This window comes from Euwallacea fornicatus, chromosome 25, assembly GCF_040115645.1.
Source record: "Euwallacea fornicatus isolate EFF26 chromosome 25, ASM4011564v1, whole genome shotgun sequence".
Taxonomy (NCBI): Eukaryota; Metazoa; Arthropoda; class Insecta; order Coleoptera; family Curculionidae; genus Euwallacea; species Euwallacea fornicatus.
Genome location: NC_089565.1, coordinates 2,311,648 through 2,336,901, shown reverse-complemented (window position 1 = coordinate 2,336,901; position 25,254 = coordinate 2,311,648). Strand labels below are relative to the sequence as shown.

General features: G+C 33.8%; 3 protein-coding genes across 4 annotated transcripts; 1 reads left to right on the top strand and 2 right to left on the bottom strand.

Moving 5' to 3' along the window:
- Positions 1–201: 201 nt before the first annotated feature.
- On the bottom strand, positions 202–3,678 carry OstDelta (oligosaccharide transferase delta subunit). Its single transcript, XM_066296355.1, has 7 exons — positions 3,530–3,678; positions 3,145–3,467; positions 2,882–3,080; positions 2,618–2,827; positions 1,880–2,147; positions 1,330–1,561; positions 202–958 (listed from the first exon to the last, which is right to left on the bottom strand). Exons 1-7 carry the CDS (start codon positions 3,549–3,551, stop codon positions 380–382), a joined length of 1,833 nt encoding a protein of 610 aa, XP_066152452.1. The 5' UTR covers positions 3,552–3,678; the 3' UTR covers positions 202–379.
- A 175-nt stretch (positions 3,679–3,853) lies between these two features.
- LOC136346865 (mitochondrial inner membrane protease subunit 1) lies at positions 3,854–4,742 on the top strand. The gene is made up of 3 exons (XM_066296359.1): positions 3,854–4,050; positions 4,105–4,266; positions 4,326–4,742. The coding sequence occupies exons 1-3, from the start codon at positions 3,949–3,951 to the stop codon at positions 4,515–4,517; spliced, it is 456 nt and encodes a 151-aa protein (XP_066152456.1). The 5' UTR covers positions 3,854–3,948; the 3' UTR covers positions 4,518–4,742.
- A 6,216-nt stretch (positions 4,743–10,958) lies between these two features.
- Positions 10,959–25,000, bottom strand: egh (beta-1,4-mannosyltransferase egh). 2 transcript variants are annotated; one of them, XR_010733380.1, is made up of 4 exons: positions 24,450–25,000; positions 18,304–18,607; positions 11,905–12,559; positions 10,959–11,642 (listed from the first exon to the last, which is right to left on the bottom strand). XR_010733380.1 is itself a non-coding variant. In XM_066296363.1 (3 exons), exons 1-3 carry the CDS (start codon positions 24,998–25,000, stop codon positions 11,987–11,989), a joined length of 1,428 nt encoding a protein of 475 aa, XP_066152460.1. In that variant the 3' UTR covers positions 10,959–11,986. The 2 variants fall into 2 exon arrangements, 1 of the variants encoding a protein (XP_066152460.1); XM_066296363.1 differs by having other exon boundaries at positions 10,959–12,559.
- Between the last annotated feature and the right edge of the window lie 254 nt (positions 25,001–25,254).

Sequence of the window (25,254 nt, the reverse complement as noted above, 5' to 3'; positions counted from 1 at the left end):
ATATTTAATAATTTTATTATGATCCGTATCTGTTACCTGAGCGTTAGAAGTTTGCGCTTAAGAAATTAAGGCATTTAAAATTATTATAACATCTCAGTAAATTGAATACTCCAAGTTTCTTCCCACACTCTTTCATAATTACTGGATATAAATTTCTCTTTGCATTTAAGTTCAAAAATTGCTTCTGAATTAAATAATATAGAACTTTCTAGGTTTTTATTTGTCACATTAAATGAGGTTTATTTTATACATTTATCAAATAAACACTACACAAACTGGAACTAATTTGAAAATGCTTAAGCACAGATAAAAAATGTGTCCCATAAACATCACAGACCCCATAAACAACACAAATTGTTAAAGTTCATTCACACGTAAGTCATTTTTCGGGCTTCTTTCCTTTGGCTACGTGACTCAAAAACTTGTGTCCCGCAAAAAACGTAAACCCTCCAACTGGGATCAACCAGGCACACGTGGTAAACATGTCTAATTTCAACCAAAACAATGCGAACAACCCTAAAATGCCTCCAAAACCGAGATGGAACGGCACCGCTTTAACACTGAAATTGCTGAAATTAACTCCAATTTTACCCCAGAGAACCAACAAGATCAAAAATGGAGCCGCGGTAAGGGCAGTGAATAGCAAAGACACAAATTTAGCTGGACGCTTTTCGGGTTTCCTAAACATATGGTCTATTTCCGGTTTGAGCCCTCTAACTAATTTCGGTGAACTCGACACGGGAGCGTTAGTGATTTTCACTTCAATCTCGCCAATATTCCACCGGAAGGGATTAGTAATGACTGAGTCGCCGATGATTAATTCTATATTGAATGTATCCGAGATTGGCAGTTCTTGACCCAAATCAGCTTCCACTTTGTACTGGTTGTTGGGTTCTTGGCCCGCTACGAAGATTATTTCCTTTTTGCCAGCCGAAAGACGAATGAACGCTTGATGCACCTAAAAATTTCGAATAAAATTTTAGTAGATTACATATTCAAGGGAACAAAAGTTGTTTCGCAATATTTTTAAGACATATTGTTTCTTTTAGTCTTAGACACAATTCTTTGTAGATTAAGCGACAATATGAAATAAAAAAACACACACTGCACCTCCATTAGGTGTTATTGCAGCTCTAGTTGATATTATACAAATTCAGCTCGTCGCTTCGTGATGTGAATATCTATCATTAGTTTTTACATTTTACATGTGGCAAAAGTGCTACCTTCCTCTAGAAATGGGTTTAGATTTGTTTTAGTTAATTTCTTTAATGTGTTGTAACTTTTTCTACCATTATTATTCGATTTTATAAGATGAAATGACCTACTTACCTGTCTAGACAAGGAAAATTTGACCAACAGATTTTGTCCTGAGTCGCCCTGTAACCGCTTAGCCAATTTGTTGGGATAAGAAACTTTTTCCAGCTTTGCAGCGGCGCTTCCATCAGCATCAGAGAGTCCTATTTCCAAAGTTTTTACTTCCACGGGTCCCAAAACTCTGGCGTTAACGGTAGTGGAATGAGAGCCCACATTGAGGAGGATTTTATAAAATCCGGGTTCAAGCCTACAAATACAAAGGTGATCAGATTTTGATTCAAATTTGAGACACTCAAATTCCTAAACACAACATCCTTCTGTTTTCAATATTAACTAAGATACAAAGTATTTTTGAATTTGTGAAAGTTTTGAAATATGCCTACATTATGTTGTTTAACAAAACATTATAATTTCACTAATAATCTCTAATTCTTTAGTTGCAAACAGAATATTTTATACTCATGGGATATCCTGTATATTACAATTATAAAACTTTTTAAACTCTATCAAATATGACACGAAAAAACAAATACTACAAAGCAATGGACTCTTGACATAAACTTACTTTAATGGTAAAACAAACTCCGTTTCCTTTGTACCGGGACTCAAAGGTTGTTTTGCCAAGACTACCACATCGTCGGCGATCCTGGTGGCAGATTGAGCCACTACTGGGCTTGGAGCAAGTTTCAGCGCTTTGCCAAAGATGTCTGAGACCTGAATTCGCAAATTGGGGCTGTCGAGTTTGACTGAATTAGAGCCGGCGATGGAAATGGACACTGGGGATAATTTGCTGGTGGAAAGAGCAGTGGCTGCATCGACAAGGGCGAACACACCTGCAATAGGGTCAATGTTTTTGATTTGAAAATAGGACATAAAAATGAGACTTTCTGCATAAAGTTGTTTAATTATGGCTCAAGTTCAGTTTTGATAAAACTAACCCTAACATATGCAATGTGACTCATTTAAGATGAAATCACCCTTATAATTTATGAATTCATAGTTTGATTTCAAGAAACTAAGACTTAAAAGATAGGGAATAAAGAACTTTATATATACTTTATAAATTGTCTTCTTATTTACTCAACAGACACCTATTATAACTTGGTTTCTATGTCAAATATCAGAGAAAATATAAATACACATAAAGAATTTATCTATCAAATTGTTCTTATTATGACAGCAACACAATGTATTTCTTATAAACATCAAAAGTTTTGAAAGTCAGGTTAATGAAAATTAAGCTTAGGCAATAATTTAAGGAGTCTGCCTAAGAAGCAAATAAATATATTTATAATTTTCTTACCTTTTGCTGTCTGTACTGTGACTCTTGACAACAAATAATTGGCCAGTTTATCTGCTTGAACTTGATTTAGTGAATTTGCAGTAGGGAATTTAAGCAAACCAGTAATAATTAAAGATGTAGTACTTAAACCTCCCTCCCACTGTAGAAGTTTTCCATCAACTTCATCAGCTTGTACTACAATATCTTCAATACGCTCAGTGATGAATTTTCCTATAAATAAAAATTTCGCTAATTTTCTAAAATCAAATTGATGTATCTAGGTACCTGAATTGCCCAGCAATGCAGCTAAATGCAGGGCATGCCCTAAACTCAAAATACTATCATCAGCCTTTAATTGTGACTGAGTTAGTTGGGAAACTTTGCTAGGGTTTGAGATTTGTTGACCTGACAATATTTGAACCTCTCCTGCATAGTGAAGATTGGCTAGTGATGATTTTTCATCAACTAAAATGTCTAGAGCTTTCTATAATAAATTGTAAGACAATTGTTACAAAATGTAAAACTGGAATAATCTGAATAGAACTCGCCTTTGCTAAACCATCAACAGGCAACTTCCCATCACAAGTTAGCAGCTTTTCAGCTGCTAAAGCATAAAACACGCTTTCAATGTTCAAATCTGGTTTAAACAATCTTTTCAGGGATTCACATGATGTCTTCTTCAACTCTTGAGGTACAGGCTCATTTAGTTGCTTGTAGATGCTTGCTCCAAAATAAATGTTGGACGAGTCATCATTTTGAGTGCGTAAAGTCCTGTGAGCTATTTCTATAAATTTTGTACGTGAATATGGACAAATGTAGCCCTGAATACTTCCACTGGAGAGGCCGACTATCACAGTCACTAATACAGATGCTATAAGGGAAATTTGTGTGTAATTTTCGGGAAATTGCTAATGTGGTACACAGTTTTCGTACCTAGTAATATTTTTGCACTCATTATATTTCAATTCAGTCCAATTTTCTTACTTTACAATAATATTTTTCAATAATTTTCACCGGCTTGAAAAATCACCACATTTTCCTAATTTGTCAGATTTGACACATATACAAGTTACACGTCATCCACACGTCCTTCATTTTGATTGGATGCTATCAGTTTGTTAGATGTCACTTCACATTCACCGCTCTATGTATTATTCTATCTTTTTTCAATAATTGTATTTAATAAAGGAAAAAAACATAAGTATTCATAAGGAATGAAAAAAACCGTTATAGCTCAAAATTCGAAACTTCAACCTCAAAAACTCAAAACCTTTCATAATGAATACAAATAATATTTAAAAAGTAGGTATAAACAGCTCTTGTTGACTGTCTATTTAAAGAACTATAGAAAAATGAAACAAATAATTTTTAAACTCTTAGGAACTTTAGGATATGTAGTACAATACGGATGCGTTATTCACTGTACCTTTGAATATTTAGGAGATTTGGTATTGGTAAGCAATATACTAAAGACAGGGCATACTTCCTGTATAAAATATTGTTTCAAGTGTTCAGGACCTTCAATGGAACCTACCATATATTCGGATGATATTTTGTTCACAGAACACATTACTGCTCTTACGCAGTCAATAAAAAAAGGTGATGTAATTATAGCAAGATGCCCTACAAATCCAAAACAACAGATATGCAAACGAGTTGTAGGTGTGCAGGCAAGGGCATTCATGTTTGAACACATTCTAGTTAAATACCTACTATAATGTTTTTTTAGGGTGACAAAATTAAAACTGGCTTTGCCAGTTATGAAATTGTTCCTACAGGGCATGTGTGGCTGCAAGGAGACAACAAAATAAATTCCACAGATAGTAGAAATTATGGAGCAGTCCCACTAGGACTTATTCGTAGCAGAGCTATATGCAAAGTATGGCCTCCCAGACGAATATCTATGCTGAATGATACTTAATGTATTGCCATGATTTTTGTAGGAAAATTATTAAATCATTTCTTTTACTGATGTTATATACAGTTGATATAGGTCTCCATTATGTATAACAAGACTTTTTCTAAAATTATTGTTGTGAATTTTATTTAAATTGTTTAAATTGGGCTGCTCATTGAATCAGACAGCAGAATGTTTTATTAAATTTAGGGCAAAACTTTGCCTAAAATAAAAAGGTTTTGATTTGAAGTTTTTATTTCGCTGCCCCGTTTCAGCCTGTTTGTTTTGCAAAAAAAACGTCGTATTGTGTATTCAGTTCTATGAATCATTGCAGGCAGTAAACTTATTTTTGCCAGTATATCTAGAAGTACTTGAAGTTATTCTTACTTTTAAAATTTTTTTTAACATTGATGAGTTTTTTGACGATCGTTTTAAGGGAAGACCTATGGTACAGGTTTGCATTTGGTTTTATTTATTTATTCTTATCTTTGTTATTCTTAGTTAGAGACTTTTGTAATTCTCTGCGTTGATGTTGACTGAAAATATTTTTTAAAGTATCACAAGAATAAACAATAATGAGTCATTAACACCAATGGCAAAGATGCGTATCTAGTAAGGTAGGTCGGGGCAAAGCTGACCTCCGTCTTTTTTAGGATAACGATAAATCTCATCTAATTCATTTTGTTTTGGTAGTGTATGACACTGAATGTTACCAAATTGGTTATACAAGAGATGTGATTCCTTTTAGGTTGTTTTTACAAAATAATACATTTTTGCCTCTTTCTCCAAAGTTAGATCGATGGAGTTAATACGTTTTGATTTGTTGCTCCTCAAATGATCTATTTGAACGTTTTAAAAAACAATCTGATACAGAGTGCTAAAAAACTAAATATGCTTTGAATTTATTCATTTTACCAAGATGATGACCCCAAACACTAGGCGAAAATCGTTCAGGAATGATTAGTATACAAACATACCGAAAATTGTTAAGTCTCCACTCCAATCGCCAGACACCATCCCATTGAAAATTTACGTTATGCATTAGTAAAACGAATCAGAAAATGTGAAACAAGCAACAAACATGACTTGAAAGAATTTTGCAAGAAGGATGGTTAAAGATTGATCTTTCTGTAACACGAAACTTGGCCAAATCGATTCCTGGACGCTTAACAGTTACCATCAAAGCTAAAGGTCATGTCACAAAACATTAATATTACAAAATATTATTTCGAATTAAGTATATTATGTATGAATACTTTTGAGATCTAATTTTATGATATATTGGCAAACATTTTGCAGTAGTACTTTTGATACATGTTACCGATTATAACAAAATGAATTATATAATATAACAATATACTGATCATGCTGGTATTTTATTTTGTTTAACAATTTTAAAGATGTATTCATACTTTTGCTGGCCACTGTATATTACCATAATTAGATAGAGTCTCATTTAAAAGCCTCATGGCTAAAAATATTGATTAGGTCGACTTTATCTTATCCTGTCCTATGAATAATTCGACAAAAAAATCAACATCGGAAATGTCCGTAGTCTAATTCGAACTTATTTATATTTTTAATCATTCTTTTTTTTAGCAATAATATTGAAATGTAAGTGCATATAAGTGTTGATAAAAAAAATACATCCATGCCTCAAGCGCCAAAGGAAACTTACCTGAACAGTTCTATTAGAACTCACGAATTCCCAACGATGCCAAATAATACAATTATTTTAAGAACAATTTAACTTTATTAAGAAATTGGTATGATACTCGTACTCTTAGCATATTATAGATTATTATTACCTTACTTAATAAATAAAACTTAGGACAATCCATGTAATATATTTACATAACATATCCATTTTTCTAATTTTGCAAAGTGGTAAGCCTTATATTCTCCAGTTTTCTTTACCCGTTTCCCTTTTATACATAAGTTCTATACGTTTCAGACTGATTTTTCATTGTTTATTTTATTTCGTTTGAGACTAATTCGTCACACACAAGCCGCGATATTTTTGCGTATGGTTGGAATTTATGCAAAAATGTAAAATCTTTCTTGGCTTACCGTTGTGCACATAATAAGAAAAAGGGAAATCAAGGGAAAAGAGGATGATTTTAGCTCAACGAGTTCACCATTACGTAATATTATAATATGAACACAATTCAACTATATACAATGAACAGTTCGTTTAATAACTAATAGTTTATTCGAAGAATTTGCACATTTGTAAGTAGAAACTATTACCTTGCAAGATTGCTATATTTAAATGTTGAATACTTAACGCGGTGTAAAAACTTTCAAACACATGCATACACATTTACAAACAGTAAAGGAGATTTTGATTAAAACCATAAGTCTGATATCACAGTAACACGGATCTGTAAAAAAATTTATATAGGAATTCAGCTTGATAGATTTTAACATGGTTGAAATCGAATTTCTATAATAATTAATCTTTCAGTGAAGTGCTCTAAAATTAGTATAATAAAATTATTTTATGTTTTGACTATTTTAAAATACTTATTTGTAACATTTATTTATAAACTGATTTCCTTGTTTTTGGGTTTGGTTCAAATATTGGTCCTTCCAAGTTTGCACAAATAATATGTGCCTTATTACGGTAACTTAAAAGTAAATATTTGTCTTTTCACGGCATGTAAAACCAGCACTTTAAAATTATGCACGTTGGAGGCTTCATTTTACCGCTATCGCAGATCGCCTGGTTTAAAATACACATGTTCCTTCACTATTTTAGAAATTTCAATAAAACATTTCATTGATCATCATCATTGATAGAATGACGTTTTGCTATACATTTATAACTTTATCGTCGAGTAGGCACGTATTTACTTATTTCCTTATTGATTTAAAGGGGCCACACTGATAAGATACAGTGTGACTTATTTATTTTGGGGTCAGTTTGTAAAAAGTTTATTGATGGTGCGATTTAGCCCGGATTTTTTTGAATTATAGAGCTTGTTAAACCGCACATTTTCATCAAAAATGGCCGGGTTGACATGAAATTCAAGGCCTACTATGACAGTTTCTAGGAGCGAAATTTTAATAAATCATATTAGACAATTTTTTAGAAAGAATCTGTGCGCACCACTGGATTGACCACCCCTCAAAACAGGCCTGTACAAAATTTTATCGAAAAATTTTGAATAATAACGATTTTGTAAAAGAATTAAAAGTGCACCCTCGGTAGCTATTTATATTCAAAAATTCATAGTGGGCTATGAAGAGCAAGTGAAGTGTTCAACTGTCAAACAAACGCAACAAATCATCAACAACGCATCAGCAACGATATTAGAACTCATTTGTACTTGATACAAATTCAATTATTAATCTTTGTAATTATGAAAAATTTAAGTGTAAGAGAAGAAACAGAAATTGTTCGTCTTGTTGGCGACAACGTGCGCTCGGCAGCAGAAGCTGCGGCAGAATGCAGAAATCAACAGAGTCAGACATCCAGATAGAACCAGTAACTCGAAGTAACGAGGCAAAATGGACGTCGTGGACTTCTTCTTTAAGTACCCCCCAAATTTTGCAATATTTTAACGACAATCCCCGAAACAGTGTTAGAATGGTTAGTTTGGGCCGTAACATACCCAGAGAAAGTATAAGAAGATGTGAGTAAGTACCCAGTGTGCATTTTTAATTCTTCTACGATATCGTTATTACTAAATTTTGTACAAGCCCGTTTTGGGGGGATGGTCAATTCAGCGGCGTGCACAGATTTTTTCTAAAAAAATCTCTAATATGATTTATTAAAATTTCGCTTCTAGAAACTGTCACAGTAGGCCTTAAATTTTACGTCAACCAGGTCATTTTTGCTGAAAATGTGCAGTTTATCAAGCTCTATAATTTTAAAAAACCGAGTTAAATCGCACCATCAATGAACTTTTTACAGACTGATCCCAAAAAAATAGGTCACACTGTATGTATTTCTCAACAGAAATATCCGCCGATCTCGTACACTGGGCCGATTAATATTCGAACACTATAGTAGTTAGGGATTTGTCTTTTTTAAACTAAGCTGGTTGTAAAACTAATACACATTCTTATTTTAATAACTTAAATCGCACATTCCAGATACCCAAAACATAATTTTTATTCCCCTAATTTACACACATTTTTTATTAATCAATATTGAGCGAAATACTGCTTACATTTTACAGAGTAAAAATATTCGGACACTTCACGAATTATTCCTTTTTAATCAACGTATAATATATTTTGACAATTTTAATACTTAGTAGTATAGTCCTTTGGTTTAATTACATACCTTAATCGTCCAGACATATTAGAAATAATTTTATTTAAGTATGACAGTGGAATACTTGACCATTCTTCAGTTAATCGTAGCTTTAACTAATTTTTGAGTTTTATGGGTGATGTTCTGATCTTCCGATCAAAGTAGCCTAGTAAATTTTCTATGGGATTTAGATCCGATGACTGTGGAGAAGGATGTAATATTTTTGGGCAATTACACGATATTCTTGTACAATATGCGGATTGTGTTTCGGATTATTATCCTGATAGAACTTGAAACTTTGTCGAATATTCATATTAGTAGCACTTTTAATAAAACTTTTTTTTCAAAGGGTTAAATAATTATTTTTGTCTGTGATGCCATCAGTGGAAACTAATTCGCCCACTCCAGAAGTCGAAATACAGCCCCAAATCATAACACTTTCTCCGCCGTGTTACAGGGCTGGTCTGAGATTTTTAACAAGAAGCTCCTTATTCACTGGAAGCCATATAAATTTATGTCCATCTGAACCAATCATATTGTATTTGCTTTCATCAAAAAATATCACATTATTCCACTAAGTATCTTCATTAGAAATGTATCGATCGGCAAACAATAATCTTCTGTTTCGATTAAAATCGTTAAAATATGGCCTTTCCCGGGCATTCTGGGGAAAAACCACGGTATCTATTTTCACTAATCATTCGACACCCTGTAGATGCATGAACTTTTTTCCAGTTTCTTGAAACAAATCTGCTGCTAATGCTTTAGTACTCACAGTAAGATCATTCTTCATTTTCTTCATAATATTGCGTTTATCGCGATCGTCCAAGAATTTTGGACGATCTTCTTGAGGGATAAATTGTATTCTGTATTCATGCTTATACCTTTTTATGATATCAGTTACAGTACTCTCGTCTAATTTCAATAATCTACTAATTTATCTCTGTGATTTTCCTTTCTCGTAATGATAAATCACAAGTTGGAGTATATAAAATGTCGTATTTTTGTCTTTTCGTGGCATTTTCACAGCTAAAGTAATTCTGTGAGGTAGCGCTTAAGGCTACTTTTACAAACATTACAATTCAGAAAAAATCGGCAGAATAGGACGGTCAAACTGCATAACATGTCAGGTGCCTGAATATTTTTGTTGTGTTAAATTTAAGCAGTATTTTACTTAATATCGATTAGTAAAAAATGTCTATGAATTAGAGAAATAAAAACTGTCTTTTGAGTATTTACAATGTGTGATTTAACTTATTATAAAACAAAGAATTAATTTTACAAACAGCTTAGTTTAAAAGCAGCAAATACTTAACTGCTATGGTGTGCGAACATTAATGCGGGTCGCTGTAAGTGTTCCCCTGGTAATGTAGATTATTGTAAATTGTATATATTATCTGTTAAATATTGATCTATGTAGAGTGAAAATTGCTAGCCTTTCTCACGGATTCGCTAGCATAAATACGCGATGATTCAGGTTGTTTATACTTAAAATTGTAATACCTGATAATCGGTTAGTCCAAGTTACGTAGAACTGTAACACGATAGGTTTTATACAATTATGCGATTTCCTCAAATTAACAGAGTATGCTTGAAACCAGAGTAGTTTTACCCATACAGGATGCTTTTTACCATGAGCCATAAAGATTTTAGTGCAATGTTTTCGCTGCCTTTTTGTACTGAATCATGGCTAATATAACCGAACAGGTCACTATTATGAATAGAGCTGTTTCAGCTGGCATTGCATGTTGAGTCATTATTCCAGTTAGTCCATTCTCTTATTTTTATTTTCGTATTTTATAATATCTTAGCCATGTGGGTGTTAATTTATACAGAAACACTTATTGCGTTTTACACTGATTGCACCAGGACAAAGCAAATTTATCCTTCGTGTTATTCTCGAGGTAATAAATAGAGATGCACAAGCAAGTTAAATTAATTCTCGGTTTCCGGCCAATCCACTTTTATTAGTGCCGGGGATTTACAAGTTGCGTCGTAAATCCACAAGACCCTGGCGGTTCATCGCTAGCAGTATAATCAATAAGGAAATAAGCATTGACCATTATGTGACGTTTTACGTTTCAGTTCAGATTATTGATTCCAAATCAGATTATTTGCAACCACAAGTAGTTTGCGACAAAAAATTCAAAATATGGTTCTTCTAGATAGTAGTAATACAATGTAGGTCAGTAAAAGCCAAATTTGTTCGCTAATCTTAAATTTATTTCATACCGCACCGTCTGGTTACAGTACACTATACCGCTCTGTGACGTCAAACCGCTGTAAGAGAGTTCATGAGAATTTTGATTTTGCTTTTGGATTTTTCCTATAAAACGATTTCTTTAAAATGATTTTCGCGAAATGTTATACATGTAATCACATATTAATATCTAAGGATTTAATAATGTTTAATAGAATATAACTATTGGGGTGATTTGTTTTTCAACAACATAGTTTTTCTATGGAGATAATGTGGGTTGGAGTTAAGTTGAGCTTGTAGTTTCGTTAATGTGAACCGTTAGACGTTCGTTAATATTCAATATTATAAATTATATTGATGTTAGATAATGACGGATGTCATGTCTTACGGTTTATGTTAACGAAAATATAAATCCAACTATTTTATGGGTCGACGTTGATATAGCGTTAACGTAAAGTAAAAAAACACAAAATCAAAAATCGGCGAAGTGACTCAGTAATCTCTACAACGTTGTTTCTAATGGAAACCCAACTCCCTATGGAAACAAGCAATACTGTAAGCCTTCTATTATCGTTGGCCCTAGATAACATTAGTACATAACAAATTTTCCGGTTTGTCCTGATTGTAGTTTTATGGTCCCACCATCGATAGATGCTGCTTCTTTAGACATGTACATCGACCATATCTATTCATACAGATTTAAAATCGAGAAATCAAATTAATTTAAGAAAAATATGCAGGATATAAAAAATAAAATCGTTATTTTCTTTAGAGATTGTAACACCTGTTTTTTTTTTTAACTCGACAGAAGATTCTGGTGATTCACACATAAAAAAAAACAATTTAAAAATTGTGTTTAGGGCTGGCCATGAAGAAAATAGTCAATCCTCTCTGTACTAGCCATAAAACTTAATGTTAGTGCGATGTTTATTGAAAGGTCTACTTACACAAATAATCATGAGATCTTACTCTTTACTTCAACTATCACAGATAACAAAACAAAGAAGACTAGGATGAACTACACGGCTCTTACACAGTCACTGGGGTTCCGATGTTTTTGTTCACCACGTAGAATTTATGTTTATGACCGAAATAGCCCCATATCACGGCAATATTCTCAATAACTAAATTGAAGGGCATCACGGCCACAGCTCCCAAAATGCACAAAAAGAACCTCGGCAATCCGAATCGATATACGTTGAAAGACTTGAGAACGCCAAAAATGAACATGTAGATATTAACGCCGGCGGCAAATACCACTATAAAGTCCATTATTGAAGGACAAGGTATGGGGAACCATGCGGCGAGTAAAATATTGCTGATAGATAGGGGTAAAGTTACCCAACTGTAACAGGAACATGCAAGAAATAGTTTGTATCGGATGGGTATGGATTTGGAATGTACTACGAGAAGTATGCCTTGCAACCAGCGTTTTCGTTGCTGGATGAAATCGATTATGGTAAACGGAGATTTTTCCCACATGTCTCCTTCAATGAAGTTGAAGCTGTAGCCCATGCTGTAGGCTTTCATGGCGAAGAAGCAGTCTTCTGCAATGGAGCCGTCGCGTCCGTTGTCGAATGACACCGCCCGTTCAGCTGCTACCTACAATGGGAGAAACATTGCAATAAACGAAACATATTTTTTTAGTCATTTCTCATAGTTTACGAAATTTTGTCAAAACGTTTGATTCGAAAGAAACCGCAAGAGAAACAGTATCAGCGAACGGTTATATAAAATACATCACTTGTTATGTTAGAGTTTTATAATTGTAACTCTTAACAGAGCAGAGCTAAACGTGGGGCTAAAAATGTAAGACATAAAAGCCCATGTGGCGCGTGTAAAAAAAAATGTATATCAAACATCTGATATATCCATTCAACTCGAACAATAATTAACTATTATCTTCCATTGAGAATTAGTCATTCAAATTATGACTACGCACGCTTTTGTTACGAATCAAAGATTATAATATAGATAATAGTTATCAGAATATAACCCTTTTAACCGTAATAATTAATGAATCATCCGGTATAAAATTACAAATGCACGAAAGGTTTTTTGACACAAGACCTATGAGGTTAACGAGGGTTAAATATTTACGTCTAAGCTCATTAACATCAGTAAAATATATCTAACGAGTTTAAAGTGAATTAGCCTGACCTCAATGAGTCGTTGAGCGTACAAGATCCTCTTCATTATGCATTCAAATATAAATAACATCAAGATTAGTAATTATCGTAAAACTGTTCTCAGGTCATGAAATGTACTGTAAGTTTAAGACTAAGCTTCAAACGTTGAACTGATCCCGTTTAATAATGCGAATTTTTGTGAACTACTCAAATCGTTTTGGGCCCATTAATGTTTTCTATTTTTACTGGGTTGAAATCGGACTCAGTTTAAATCTCAACAAAGGCGAATAGGACACGGAAGGTGACTTCGAAAGGCAACCAGCACGCCGGGAAAGGACAATTAAATACGCGGTATTTATTGGACAATTAAGTAAAGGGTGTTCGTTCGATTTCCTACGTGAGAGTTCCGAACTCATAACAAATATCAACGAAGGAACTTGATTCTCATCAAAACTTCTTTCGTCCAATAAATGCAACACGGATCACGGGAAAAAATACAGGAATTTCTCTTTAAAAACATTTATCTAATGAATGGCTCATCTTCATTTATTGCTCGTAAAGTCAAAAAGGGCACGATTAAAAATAAAATTTAAAGTGTTTGGGCATTGCCACGAAAATGTTTTAGTAATTGTCACGAATTCATTGAGGACTTTAATCTCTCTCTGTATCAGAATTGATTTTCAATACACAGCTTAATTTATGAGGTGGAAAAGTTATTAATAGTCGATTACTAGGTCAATTAAAGACGTTGATTCCATTTGTACATTTCCTATTTGCAGTTAATCAATAAAAATGATACGCAATCGGTAGTAAAACAATAAAATATAGTACGTATCCTGTTAAGTATGAGCTTTTGTAATAAATGAAATTTTAGAATAACTGCAGCTATTAAGAATTTTCTTCCTTGAAAAACCTCTTCATCTTTAATCCTTGTGACCCTTGATCGTTCTCTCATTTTTCATTGCAATTGGATTTTCTAAATTGATTTCATCAAGGACGTATTGCATCAACGAAACCTTTATTCCGAGAAAATAATCAATTTGAGTAAAAGTAGATTAGATTATTTAGATCGTTGATACATTTCCAGTGAAAAGAAACAGATCGGGCTAAATTTTGAGTAATGACAATTTCGAATACACTCTTGAGCATAAAAACAAGTTCATTTCGTAATTTACATTTAATTTAATAGTTTATAGTTTATTCAAACTTCTTTCGCCTGTAACACAATTTACTAACCGTATGCGGTGATTTTGTCGTGATTGCTCGAATAAAAAGGAATTCTTGTTCTTGCTGCAAAATGCATTAAAAATAATAAAATTAACCCTCTGCTGAACAGGTGCGTTATAGATTTCACATTCAAACGGGTAGGGTCCATCAGAAGAATATACCATATGAAAGCTATTGACATAAAAAAAAATATATTTCTGTATTGAAGAAATAGTTGCTTTTTATGTTCCTGAAAAGTACTCTAAATATGAAATTTGCAAAAAAATATGAAAAAATTTTATTTTATCGTGAGCTCACACACCTTGCCGTTGAACGGAGAGTTGAAGAACATGCATTTATCCCTACCATGAAATTTCAGTACCGAGTATTTCCTCCTCTAGCAGTGATAACAGCTCGTAGATAACGATTCAAGCTTCGAATCAGGTTGAATCAAACTCTTCGGAATATTGTCCCATTCTCGCACCGACATTCCGCGAAACTCCCCGGAATTTTTAGGAACCGGCACGTGTCTCCATAAGTGTTTCTTTATTTCGTCCCAAACATTCTCCATCAGATTCAAATTCGGACTTCGAACAGACCAGACAAATCGCGTGATTTGAACCAAGTCGAGAAATGCGGGAACCACGTGACCAGTTTGATGTCATGCATGAAGGTTTCGTTCTTCGCAAGATTAATCATGAACGGGTACAACGTGGTCTTCGAGAACCTCTATTATGTACTTGAACGCATTGGAGTCCAATTTTAGACAAAGACAAAGTCCGTACGGGCTTTAAAAAAGTTCCTTCCCATGTCACAATTGAGCCTCCACCAAATGAAAGTCATTCAGCAACATGCTCTCGAACATATCTTTGGAGGGGTCGTCGCTACACTCTCACACATCTGTCTGAGGCAGTAAGACAAAATCGATATTTATCGGAAAGCAATACGGGACTCCAATCCTCTGCTGTCCGAGCTAACTGTGCTCGTGCAAAATTCAACCTCGCAATCCGGTATCGACGAGAAGGGGGAACCCCCGTTGACTTTAACCCTAGAAGATGATCCAGCAGCATGAAGTCGCCTCCTAACGGTCCAATCACCTTCGTTTACATTTCTCTCTTCTTGCAAATGGATTCGAAGGGAAATTGTCTCAGTTGCTTAATTCCTCCAAGCAATACAAACGAGAAAGCTGTCATCTCGAGCCGTTAAGGCCCTTTCGGATCCGGGTCTTCGAGGGAGCAGCTCAGTCTCTTCATACCGCGGAAGGACTTGTTGCATACTAGATGCACTTACTCCAAAGTTCCTAGTAGTTTCGCACCGTCCACGGCGATCTTCTATAGTCGCAACGACAGGATTTATAGGCAGTTTAAGGAAAGGACAATGATACTGACACAAGTCGTAAAATTTGCAACATACAGATAAAACCGCGGAGGGAAAAAATATGCTGGTGACGCATTTCAGGAAAATGCCACTTTTTTATAAACAGCTCATGAAAACACGTGATCATTGTTTAAGATCGTGTTGAACTTCGAAGAGAGGCCATCCTAAGCTGGCAAAGTAACCCCCCCCCTCCCGCCCTCCCTCCCCTCCTACACCCGAGTTTGTACAACCTTCGAGAAATTTTTCAAGTCACCCTAATCTTGTACTCGGACGTGAATCAGTGGATCCTAACACCTTTGCGATTATTAAATGCAAAACTCTTTCACAGTTATCCATCTGAAACTAGGAGATCCTTCATCGGGTTATCCTTTTTCTGCATGTGCTAACACATTGTTTTATATATATGTATATAATAATTCGCACATTACCTTTTATGTAACGTGAAAATCAAAAATATAGCTGAATCGCGAATTTAACAAAAAAAACATCATCATTGTCAGCGACTCGAGCATTGTTATACGGAACTAACTATACATTCATACTTTATTTACAGGTAATATGAAGAATATAATCAGTAAACACACCCGTAAATCCCGTAGTGAATCCTTACTGATATGAACAATCAAATTCAAATATATAGTTCAACTTGCACATTCACACATTCAATAAAATTAATACACATTCTTTGACACTCAAGATCATTGAAAGGAGATCAAGGCCATCGATAAAATACCTATATAGTTAGCAACATATCTATTTGTTCACTTGAGTGATATGAGAAACAATTTCCACATGAAATTGGGAATGGATTGCTCAGTGACCAAGTCCTCAATAAAAACTACTCAATCTCTGATACGTTACATGAACTCTTGGACTTAATTGGAGTAAACTGTTATCAATGATAGTCTTTATGGACTATTTTGGTTTGCTTTGAAAAAATACGGTCGGGCAAACATTGTGGTAATTTCAAAGGAGTAACGTTACAACAATTGACCAGGACTTCGAAAACTTAACCAATTAATTAAGATTATCAGCTCGTAATGGAAATATTTATGTTATATCGTTATATGTTTATTTCTTTATTGGAACGATTTATCGCACTTATGCATATCGATCATACTCTGTAATTAACACAGTACCTGTTTCGCTGTTATGTATACGGGGTTTTGGTAAGTGCAAGCCCTTCGCTTGCACTCACTAAATCTCACATAACACCTGCAGTACGTATCTTCAATGTTCATCAAAATGAAAAATTCACACATTCTTCAACATTCTTCTTCATATTGGATAGTATACAGGATGTTGCATCGGCAGATCGACCTTAGGAAAGAAACGTTATGCGTTTTGGAAAATTGGAGAAAAGTCTAGTTAGGAAGCATGATAGAATTCATATTTTTCCACTTATGTTTTTTTCCATTGTAAAATATTGAATTTTAAAACATTTTTCTAAAAAATTGCTAAGAAAATTATTTTTACATAAGTGTCTTTTTGGCAATGACATTTTGTTCATTGCATATTCGTCTTGTCCACTCGTATGTACAGATGGTGTCTCAGGACAAGTCTGCTAATTGTTTATTGTAAGTAAACGATGATTGAAATAAGAAATAAAGTTCATAGGAGCATGGGTTCGTTTCCTCTTTGAAATACAGGAAGATAAAAAAATATGATTATATATTTTTTAAATTTTTTCTTAATAAGTTCCTTCCAGCTAAAAATCTTTTTATTGAAGGTGCGGAGCGTAAAACAGGTGTAGAGATACACTTTTAAAGGGGAAAAATTGTTTTTGCCTTCACCACTGGCGTCCCCATTGGTGTGACCCTGAACATTTTAAACAAAAAATATGGTGGCCCGCTGGTAAAAAGTATATATGATTTTCTGGAAGTTTGATTATTCGGTAAAAAAATTTCTTAAATATTTTTCATAACGTTAACCGTTTCTCTGAAAAACAAAAACGCACTAATCTACAATTGAGAAATCGCATAATTCAATCGTTTGATACAATGAAAAATACACCGAAGAAATTTTTCAAATAGTGCACGGTAACATGCGAAAAAGGGAAATTCTCCTAACTGAAAGGCATTTTCATCGTCTTCTTTAGTTATTATTCTTTTATAAGTATAACGTAACGTATCTTTAGTCTTGGAGCTTTAGTATTAGTCGGGAAATGATTATTTTTTCCAGAAAATGGTTAACGCTATAAAAAATATTTAAGAGACCTTTTTTTCGCAGAAATATGCAACATTCATCGACATATTTATTTTCCATTTAATTAGACTTTTTGAAATTATGACCTCAAGGTTACAGTCGCTAGCGAATTATTTCTAAAAGGGAAATTCTTCCTCGCCAGTCTAGAATTAATGTGAATTAATTCAAAATGAATTGCAGGAATCACGCCCCGACACCATGTGAATCTAATGTGATAATGAATAAAGGCTAGAGACAATGCATAAACAACCTTAAAAATACATTAGAGAAACATGACTAACGTCTAATTAAATACAAAATTAATTTTCCGTGAAAAAATGTTTGAGTTGGGAATTTTTACCGTTTGCGCGGAAGTGATGCAATAAATATGAGGATTTTAGGTAATCAAAATTTTTCAGTACTAATGGTATAAGATATAAATAGACTCACTTGCGTAACAACAAACGATCCCTTGAAGCTGAACAGAGGTTTGTGAAAACTGTAGAACTGGAGCCTCAACTTGCCCATATCGTCTGCAACTCGAAAACTGTCAGCCAAAGTTGTAATCCAATTCATTACTTCTTCATTAGCATAAGTAATTAGGCCTTGTCCGATATGGTGCTTGCCATCCATCGCAAAATTGAGAATACCTCGGATGGAGTTCTCTGTGAGGAGGGTTTCTTCGTCAAGATGGACTATCCAGTCTTGATCACTCAAGATGTTGACTTTATCTTCCAAGCAGTACTGTAGGGCCCTAGAGGGATGCAAAAAGTATGGATATTTGCATGAAACTTGAATATCACACTGACATATGGATGTTGTTCGAACTAATAAAACATCCCATCTGAGTTCACCAGTAAAAATAGTTTCACTGTAAATGTAATAGACGTTCACAATAGCAGAATTTGATAAATAAGTAAAGTGATGAATAAGAGTATCAATTTGCCAAATATCAAATGTGATATGGTCTCAGGTTAATGGTTATGCGTTAAATTCCTAACGTCGACAACCTCAATTAACTTTACTGATTTATCTCATTCGGCTGCTCTTATTCATTATTTATTCAAGGGAAAAACGCAAACTCTCCTTTACGACCCCTTATTTTTAGTCGGAATAATATACAGATGCGAGCAATGACGTAAATACACTTGCACATTTTCTGCTTAACGCTCTGTATTGTTTTTACGAGAAATAATACTTCTATGTCGAGAACTTGTCTAAGGCAGTATTTAATTACGTTACAGTAAATTATTAGTAATATGTGCGAAATTTTGAAAATTAAAGCAAAAAAAAAACAAAAATTAAAAAATGGGGTATTTTCATTTAATAGACAAAAACTTATTAAACATTAAAAAAAAACGAACAAATTATTTACAAGTTATAAAATTTTATCATTAGTATTTAATTGAGAGCCCGTTTGATTCCAAAACTTGTCGACACCATGGAGGCGATAACCCTTTGGCAGTACTCGATAGGTATTTTCCGCCATTCCTCTAGAGCTGTAGCCCATGAATCCTTTAGGGAAGTTGGTCTCCTTTCTTTTACATGGTTTTTCAAGTAGTGCCAAAGGTTTTCTACAGGATTCAAGTCTGGCGATTGTGGGGGCCAACCCATAACATCGATGGATTTTGTGCTAAGCCAAATCTTCACAACCTTTGCTGTATGCTTTGGGTCGTTATCTTGCTGAAACACTAATTTTAAAGGCCTGTCTTCTTCGTCATACGGCAACATGTGGTTTGTTAAGATGTCCAAATATGATCCTTTAGTTAGAATTTCATCAATTTTTACGAGAGGGCCCGCACCAGTCCAAGGAAAACATCCCCAGATTTTTATATTACCGCCTCCATGCTTTACGGTCTTCACCGCGTATCTAGGGTCAAACGTTAATCATGAGGGTCTTCGCATCAATCCTGAATGGTCTGAATTAAACAGCATAATCTTGGATTCGTCACTCCATAGAATGTTTCGCCGTTTTTTCTGATTTTCCTCTCCCGGCCATTCTAAGAGTTCTCGAGCGAATGTTTTGCGAGCTACTCGATGAATTTTTTTCAAAAGAGGCGCCTGTCGGGGACTTCTCGCTTTCAAGTTCTGTTCTAGAAGCCTTACCTCTGTTTTCTTGATTCAGATGGTCTTTAAAAGTATTCTGGACCATTCCGACAGAACATCCAATAACTCTTGCGATGGACCGGAATAATAGCCCTTCATATTTAGGGTTCCTTATCAGACGCCTTTCATCGGAAGAACAGTGCTTGTTGCGACCCATTTTCTTTAATTTTTTTTAAAAGAAAACAGCAGGATATTCTAAGAAAAATAAAGTTTCACAAGCTGATCTTACTTGCCAGAAATTATTATCATAAAAATGAATAAATTTCACTTAATAATGTCACAATACGTTTATAAGAATATCTGTCAAAAAGCGCACGGATAGAAACAATTGAATTTTTGACAGTTTCTACTGTTTAGATGGATGTATCATCTTTCTGTCATTTGGGGGAAATACACATTGCACCTACCTAACTCAATGAATTCCTGAAAAATTTCATAGGATCTGAATCACTACAAGATTCGTAATGAGTTGATGGCTGTATTTTATTGCTCGCATCTGTATGTACACTACCGCTCTAAAGTGTTTGGGCGTCCTTATTTTCTTGTATTATTTAAATAAATGGATAGTGCAAATATCCCCTTTAAATGCATTTAATTGTTGACTATATTGTAAAAAAAATACTAAAAAACTTGTAGTTTTCTGAACAAAGAACAGAGGGGGAAACATCTCCAGATCATCGTGCAATCGCATTCATTAGTAAGAGAATTTGAAGTAAAACAGCTTCAGAAATTACTGGAGAAATAAATATTGAGCTGTCAAAGCTAGTCGGTGTTTCTACGATAAAACGTAGTCTAAAGAAATGTGGCCCTCAAGGACAAAAAGCTATGAAGAAACGCTTCTTACGCAATCGGAATAAACAAAAACGACTATTATGAGCCCGGGAGTACCGACATTGAACGATAGAAGACTTGAACAAAGCGCTATGGACACATGAATTGAAATTTGAATTATTTAGTACGCAAAGACGTGTGTTCGTAGAGCAATGGATGAAAGTGCAAGAGAGAAGTGCTTTCTGTCTACTGTTAAACGTGGAGGTTTTGGGCTGTTTTGCTGGCACACTTCTGAGTGGCATCGTGAGACTCGAAGGGATTTTGAGAAAACAAGGATACCGCAACATTTTAGAAACTCATGCAATACTCCTACCTTCTGGATCAATGCTTTTAGATCAGAATTTTATGTTACAAGACAATGATCCACAACACATATGCAAATTATGTAAGGAATATTTGCACGATTTAGAAATGGAACGTATTGTTAAATTAATGGCTTGGCCTCCTCAGAGCCCGGATTTAAACCTAATTGAATTATTGTGGGACAAATAGGAGAGAGAGGTCCGGCAATTGGTCTCCACATGCACCAATTACCTTCAATAAATTAGAAGCAGCTTAAGACGAAATGAAACCCGAAATCTTAAAGAAGCTCGTGACATAGATTTTTTTCATTAATTTTCGTGCCAATTATTATGAAACATTAGATGCCCAAATACTTTTGAGCTGTAGTGTATCTACTAGGTATAAACGAAGTTATTTTTGGATTGCCATTTATTAAGTTTTAATTGATTTTAAACAAATTTTTTATATGTATTTTGTGTGGAATGAATGCCATTTACTGCTTATTAACAAGCTTTTAGTGACTTTCGGTTTGATCGGATATGTATGGTGCTTTTAATAATTAAATGCAAGCCCCTGTATATTTCTTGCATATTTAAAATCAGCATATCGTTTTTAAAAGGCGTCACTGGTGATTTTATTAATATTCAGTAAATTAAAAAAATATATATTTTAACTTTAAAATTTAGTAAAAAAGATTATGATCGTCCAAAGTAGATCCTTAAAATCCAGTCAGAATAGATTGTGAACCGACTGAAATCTGAAATTACTTAGACAAGGTGTATCAGGAATAAGTACATAAATTTTAACTGATGGTGGAACCCTTCAAGGGCAACAACTTTTCTCAATACTTTTTTTTCGATCACCTCTCGTTATCAAGAAAAAATTAAAAATAATTTTGAACAAAATTCGTCAGTCAGCATTGTTATACAGTAATGGCCAAAAGCAGATAGACAAACAGAATTTTTCAATTAAATCATGCATACGTTATAAGAAATAATAAACAAATATTGATAAAGATACTTTATTGTCAATAAAAAAGTACATCTTCAAAATTCACATGGTCAAAAGTAGATGGACAATTTAAAAATGAAAATAAAAACATGACAACTTCCTTCAAATCATTTCAAAAATCAACTTTGAAGAATGTTTGGGGTCGTTGTCGTGTTGAAAATAGAATCTTAAGGGTAAATTATCTTCAACATAAGGTAACATAACATTTTGAAGTATATCCCTGTACATAAGTCTGTCCATGACTTCATTTATTCTATGTAGTGGGCCAATACCAAAATCGCTGAAACATCCCCATATCATTACCGATCCTCCTGCATGCTTAACGATAGGTCTGAGGGTCTTTAGGGTTTAATCGCTGATCAGTGGGACGTCTAACGTATTAAATGCCATCGTAATTAAACAAATTGAACTTCGATTCATCGTGTCGGACTTGTTAAATTACAAATCGATATACAAAAGTAATATCTAAATAGTAATAGATAAATAATAATTTCGACATGGATTGACTCATATTGTGTACGCACCAAGCTGATTCAGGTGTATATAAAAAGGGAAATATTTCTTGTAATCTTTCACGATGCTCGTACGGCAGTAGTGATTTTGCTGTTTATAGGTAAAGTCGGTTGGTGCATTATTGTTTTGTTAATCCTAATTTCGACTAAATACACTCATAATTTCCATCACATTGCTCCAGCAAACTCTATTCGAGCCTTTCAATTTTTTTACTGAGAAGTGTTTTCTTTTTACTGGTCTACGTGCAAATAATTTATCTACGATTAATCTTTGTTTTACAGTCCTTGAAAACACAGAAACTCCGAAAGCTTTCAGCTTAGATAGAGTTTTCTCAGAAGACATAAATAGATTTTTCGAACTAATAGTCTTTATCTTTCGCACATTTCTTTTGTTTAGCTTTTCTGATCGTTCATGTTTTAGTGTGAGGTTGATTGATCCAGTTCTTTGATATTTTTTTATTATAGCCCGAATAGTACCTTTTTTTAAACGAACTTGCGAGCAATTCGTACTGCCATTCACCCTTTTTAAAATTCAAAATTGAAATATATGACGTCGTGAATAAAAATTAGTAGTTACAATATTAGTCATTCCTTCATGACACACTATTATTCCACGTAACCATCACTAACGCATCTTTCCAGACTTTGTATTTCTGAAACCAGAATTTACTGACACATATTTTATCTATTAACATTTTAAGGATCCTTTAACGTCGATAATTTATCATAAAAATGATGTAATTTTCGCATTTTGTTAAATATAAATATGAAAATTAAAAATAATTATCTAATTTGTTATAATGACATTATATAATGTGTTTTGTATTATAATAAGGAAATAAAAATATATTTTGATGAATTTCCTACAAGTAAATCTATGTTACTTAAAATTGATAATAAAAATGATAAAGGATTTTATCAAACTTGAAATAATAAAACTTGTTGAGACCCCTACTTGCTTTTCACAAAATTTCCAGAAAAATTAATAATATCAAGCGTAGAAATATTGGAATTTATTATTCCCCCAAGGAGTGAAGAATGTTTGAAAATGAATTTACATTGATTTTTGATCAGACTTATTGGTAAAAGATGCAAATTAACATATGCATTGCATTAGGAGTTTGATATGTAATTGATTTTTTTATAGAATGAAGAGTTAATTAAAGTTGACAGTTCCTCAAGTTCGTGGGAATTTTCTTACTCCTAACATACAAAGATCCCAAGATGATTCAGGTTAGAATGGTCATAGGAGTGTATGGTAAGACAACAGAAGAGAGATTATTAAGATAGATAGATTTGCAGCTATTATCAAAATGATCAATATTGATAAAACTGGCAGCAATTTTAAATACATATGTTTTTCCATTACTAAATTTTAAATACATCATTATTGGGTGCGTTAAATAACTCTAAACTATTTTTTATGATATTTCTTATAAAACAGTTGACAATAGATTATTCCAATGATCTGTTATTCAATTCCTCAACAATAAAAATGACACTAATATGACTCATTATTTACCTAGGAAGCTAAAAACAGCACAATATCTTCATGAAATCCATTTCTATTTTATTTGACTTCTATAGAACTGCATTTTCAAATGAAACACAATTTGTGTTTTGGATCAAGTTTATGGTTAATTTGAATAAAGTTCTTGTAATTTTATTGAATACAGTTAAATCTACTAATGGAAAAAATCGTATATGTACAAAAATTTTGCGGCATTTAGGACCCTCATGTCTCACATCTGTCAATACTGCACACTTTGGGATTTAACTTGATGTTCAGTTCAAAATAATATACTTCACAATGTTGGTGTATAGAATACCATTTTTAAAGTAAAATATATTCACCTGGCCTTAAAAAGTGCTCCAGTAGATGTCTGGTAGTTTGGTGGCACTACCAGCTCCCGCACACGTCTATGCTGGTCCAACCCAATATGTTTGTCAGTCACAACTTCAATTAAAAAGTTTTCCAATCCTGCATCAATACACTTGTTCATATTGCGATTAACATTACTTTTAACTAAATCAGGATAATCCCCTCTAGTCACCACTCGAATACAAATGAAAGGTGCTAGCAAAGGTGATCCCTTCAAAGTAACTTTTTCTGGGAAACAATTATAAAATGTGAGTCCAATAACGTTAAATATCACTTGCGGTAATGATAGAAATGTCACAAATCGAAGAGCATACAAAACACAAGTGCTAAAAATTCCATATTCCACCCAGGGATCTATTTGATGACTTGGGTCCTCTTCTGCAGGTACTTTAAGATTGCGAGAAAGGTATTGGAAAAGGGAAAGGACCATGAGGAAAAGAAGGCAATGAAGAAGGTGCTTTATCCGACTATTTAGAGTTATTAAATGGCAAGATATGTTGGTGAAATCTCTAGTTAACTTCATAATTACTCAGTTGTTACAATGGTCACAATAAGAGGGTGATATGTCTGTTGAATTATGAATTAATAAACTTCACTAGCACTTTCCCTTTGTTGTAGGAGCAACTTCCTTGTCCTAATGTCCTATCAGCATAAAGTTGTTATAATGCTCACTGCTACATCACTACACTTTCATTACCTCATCATCAAACTCTTCACCGGCGCAACTGAGCGAACCCGCCACCATAACAACCGCATAAATTAAAAGTCAGATTAGAT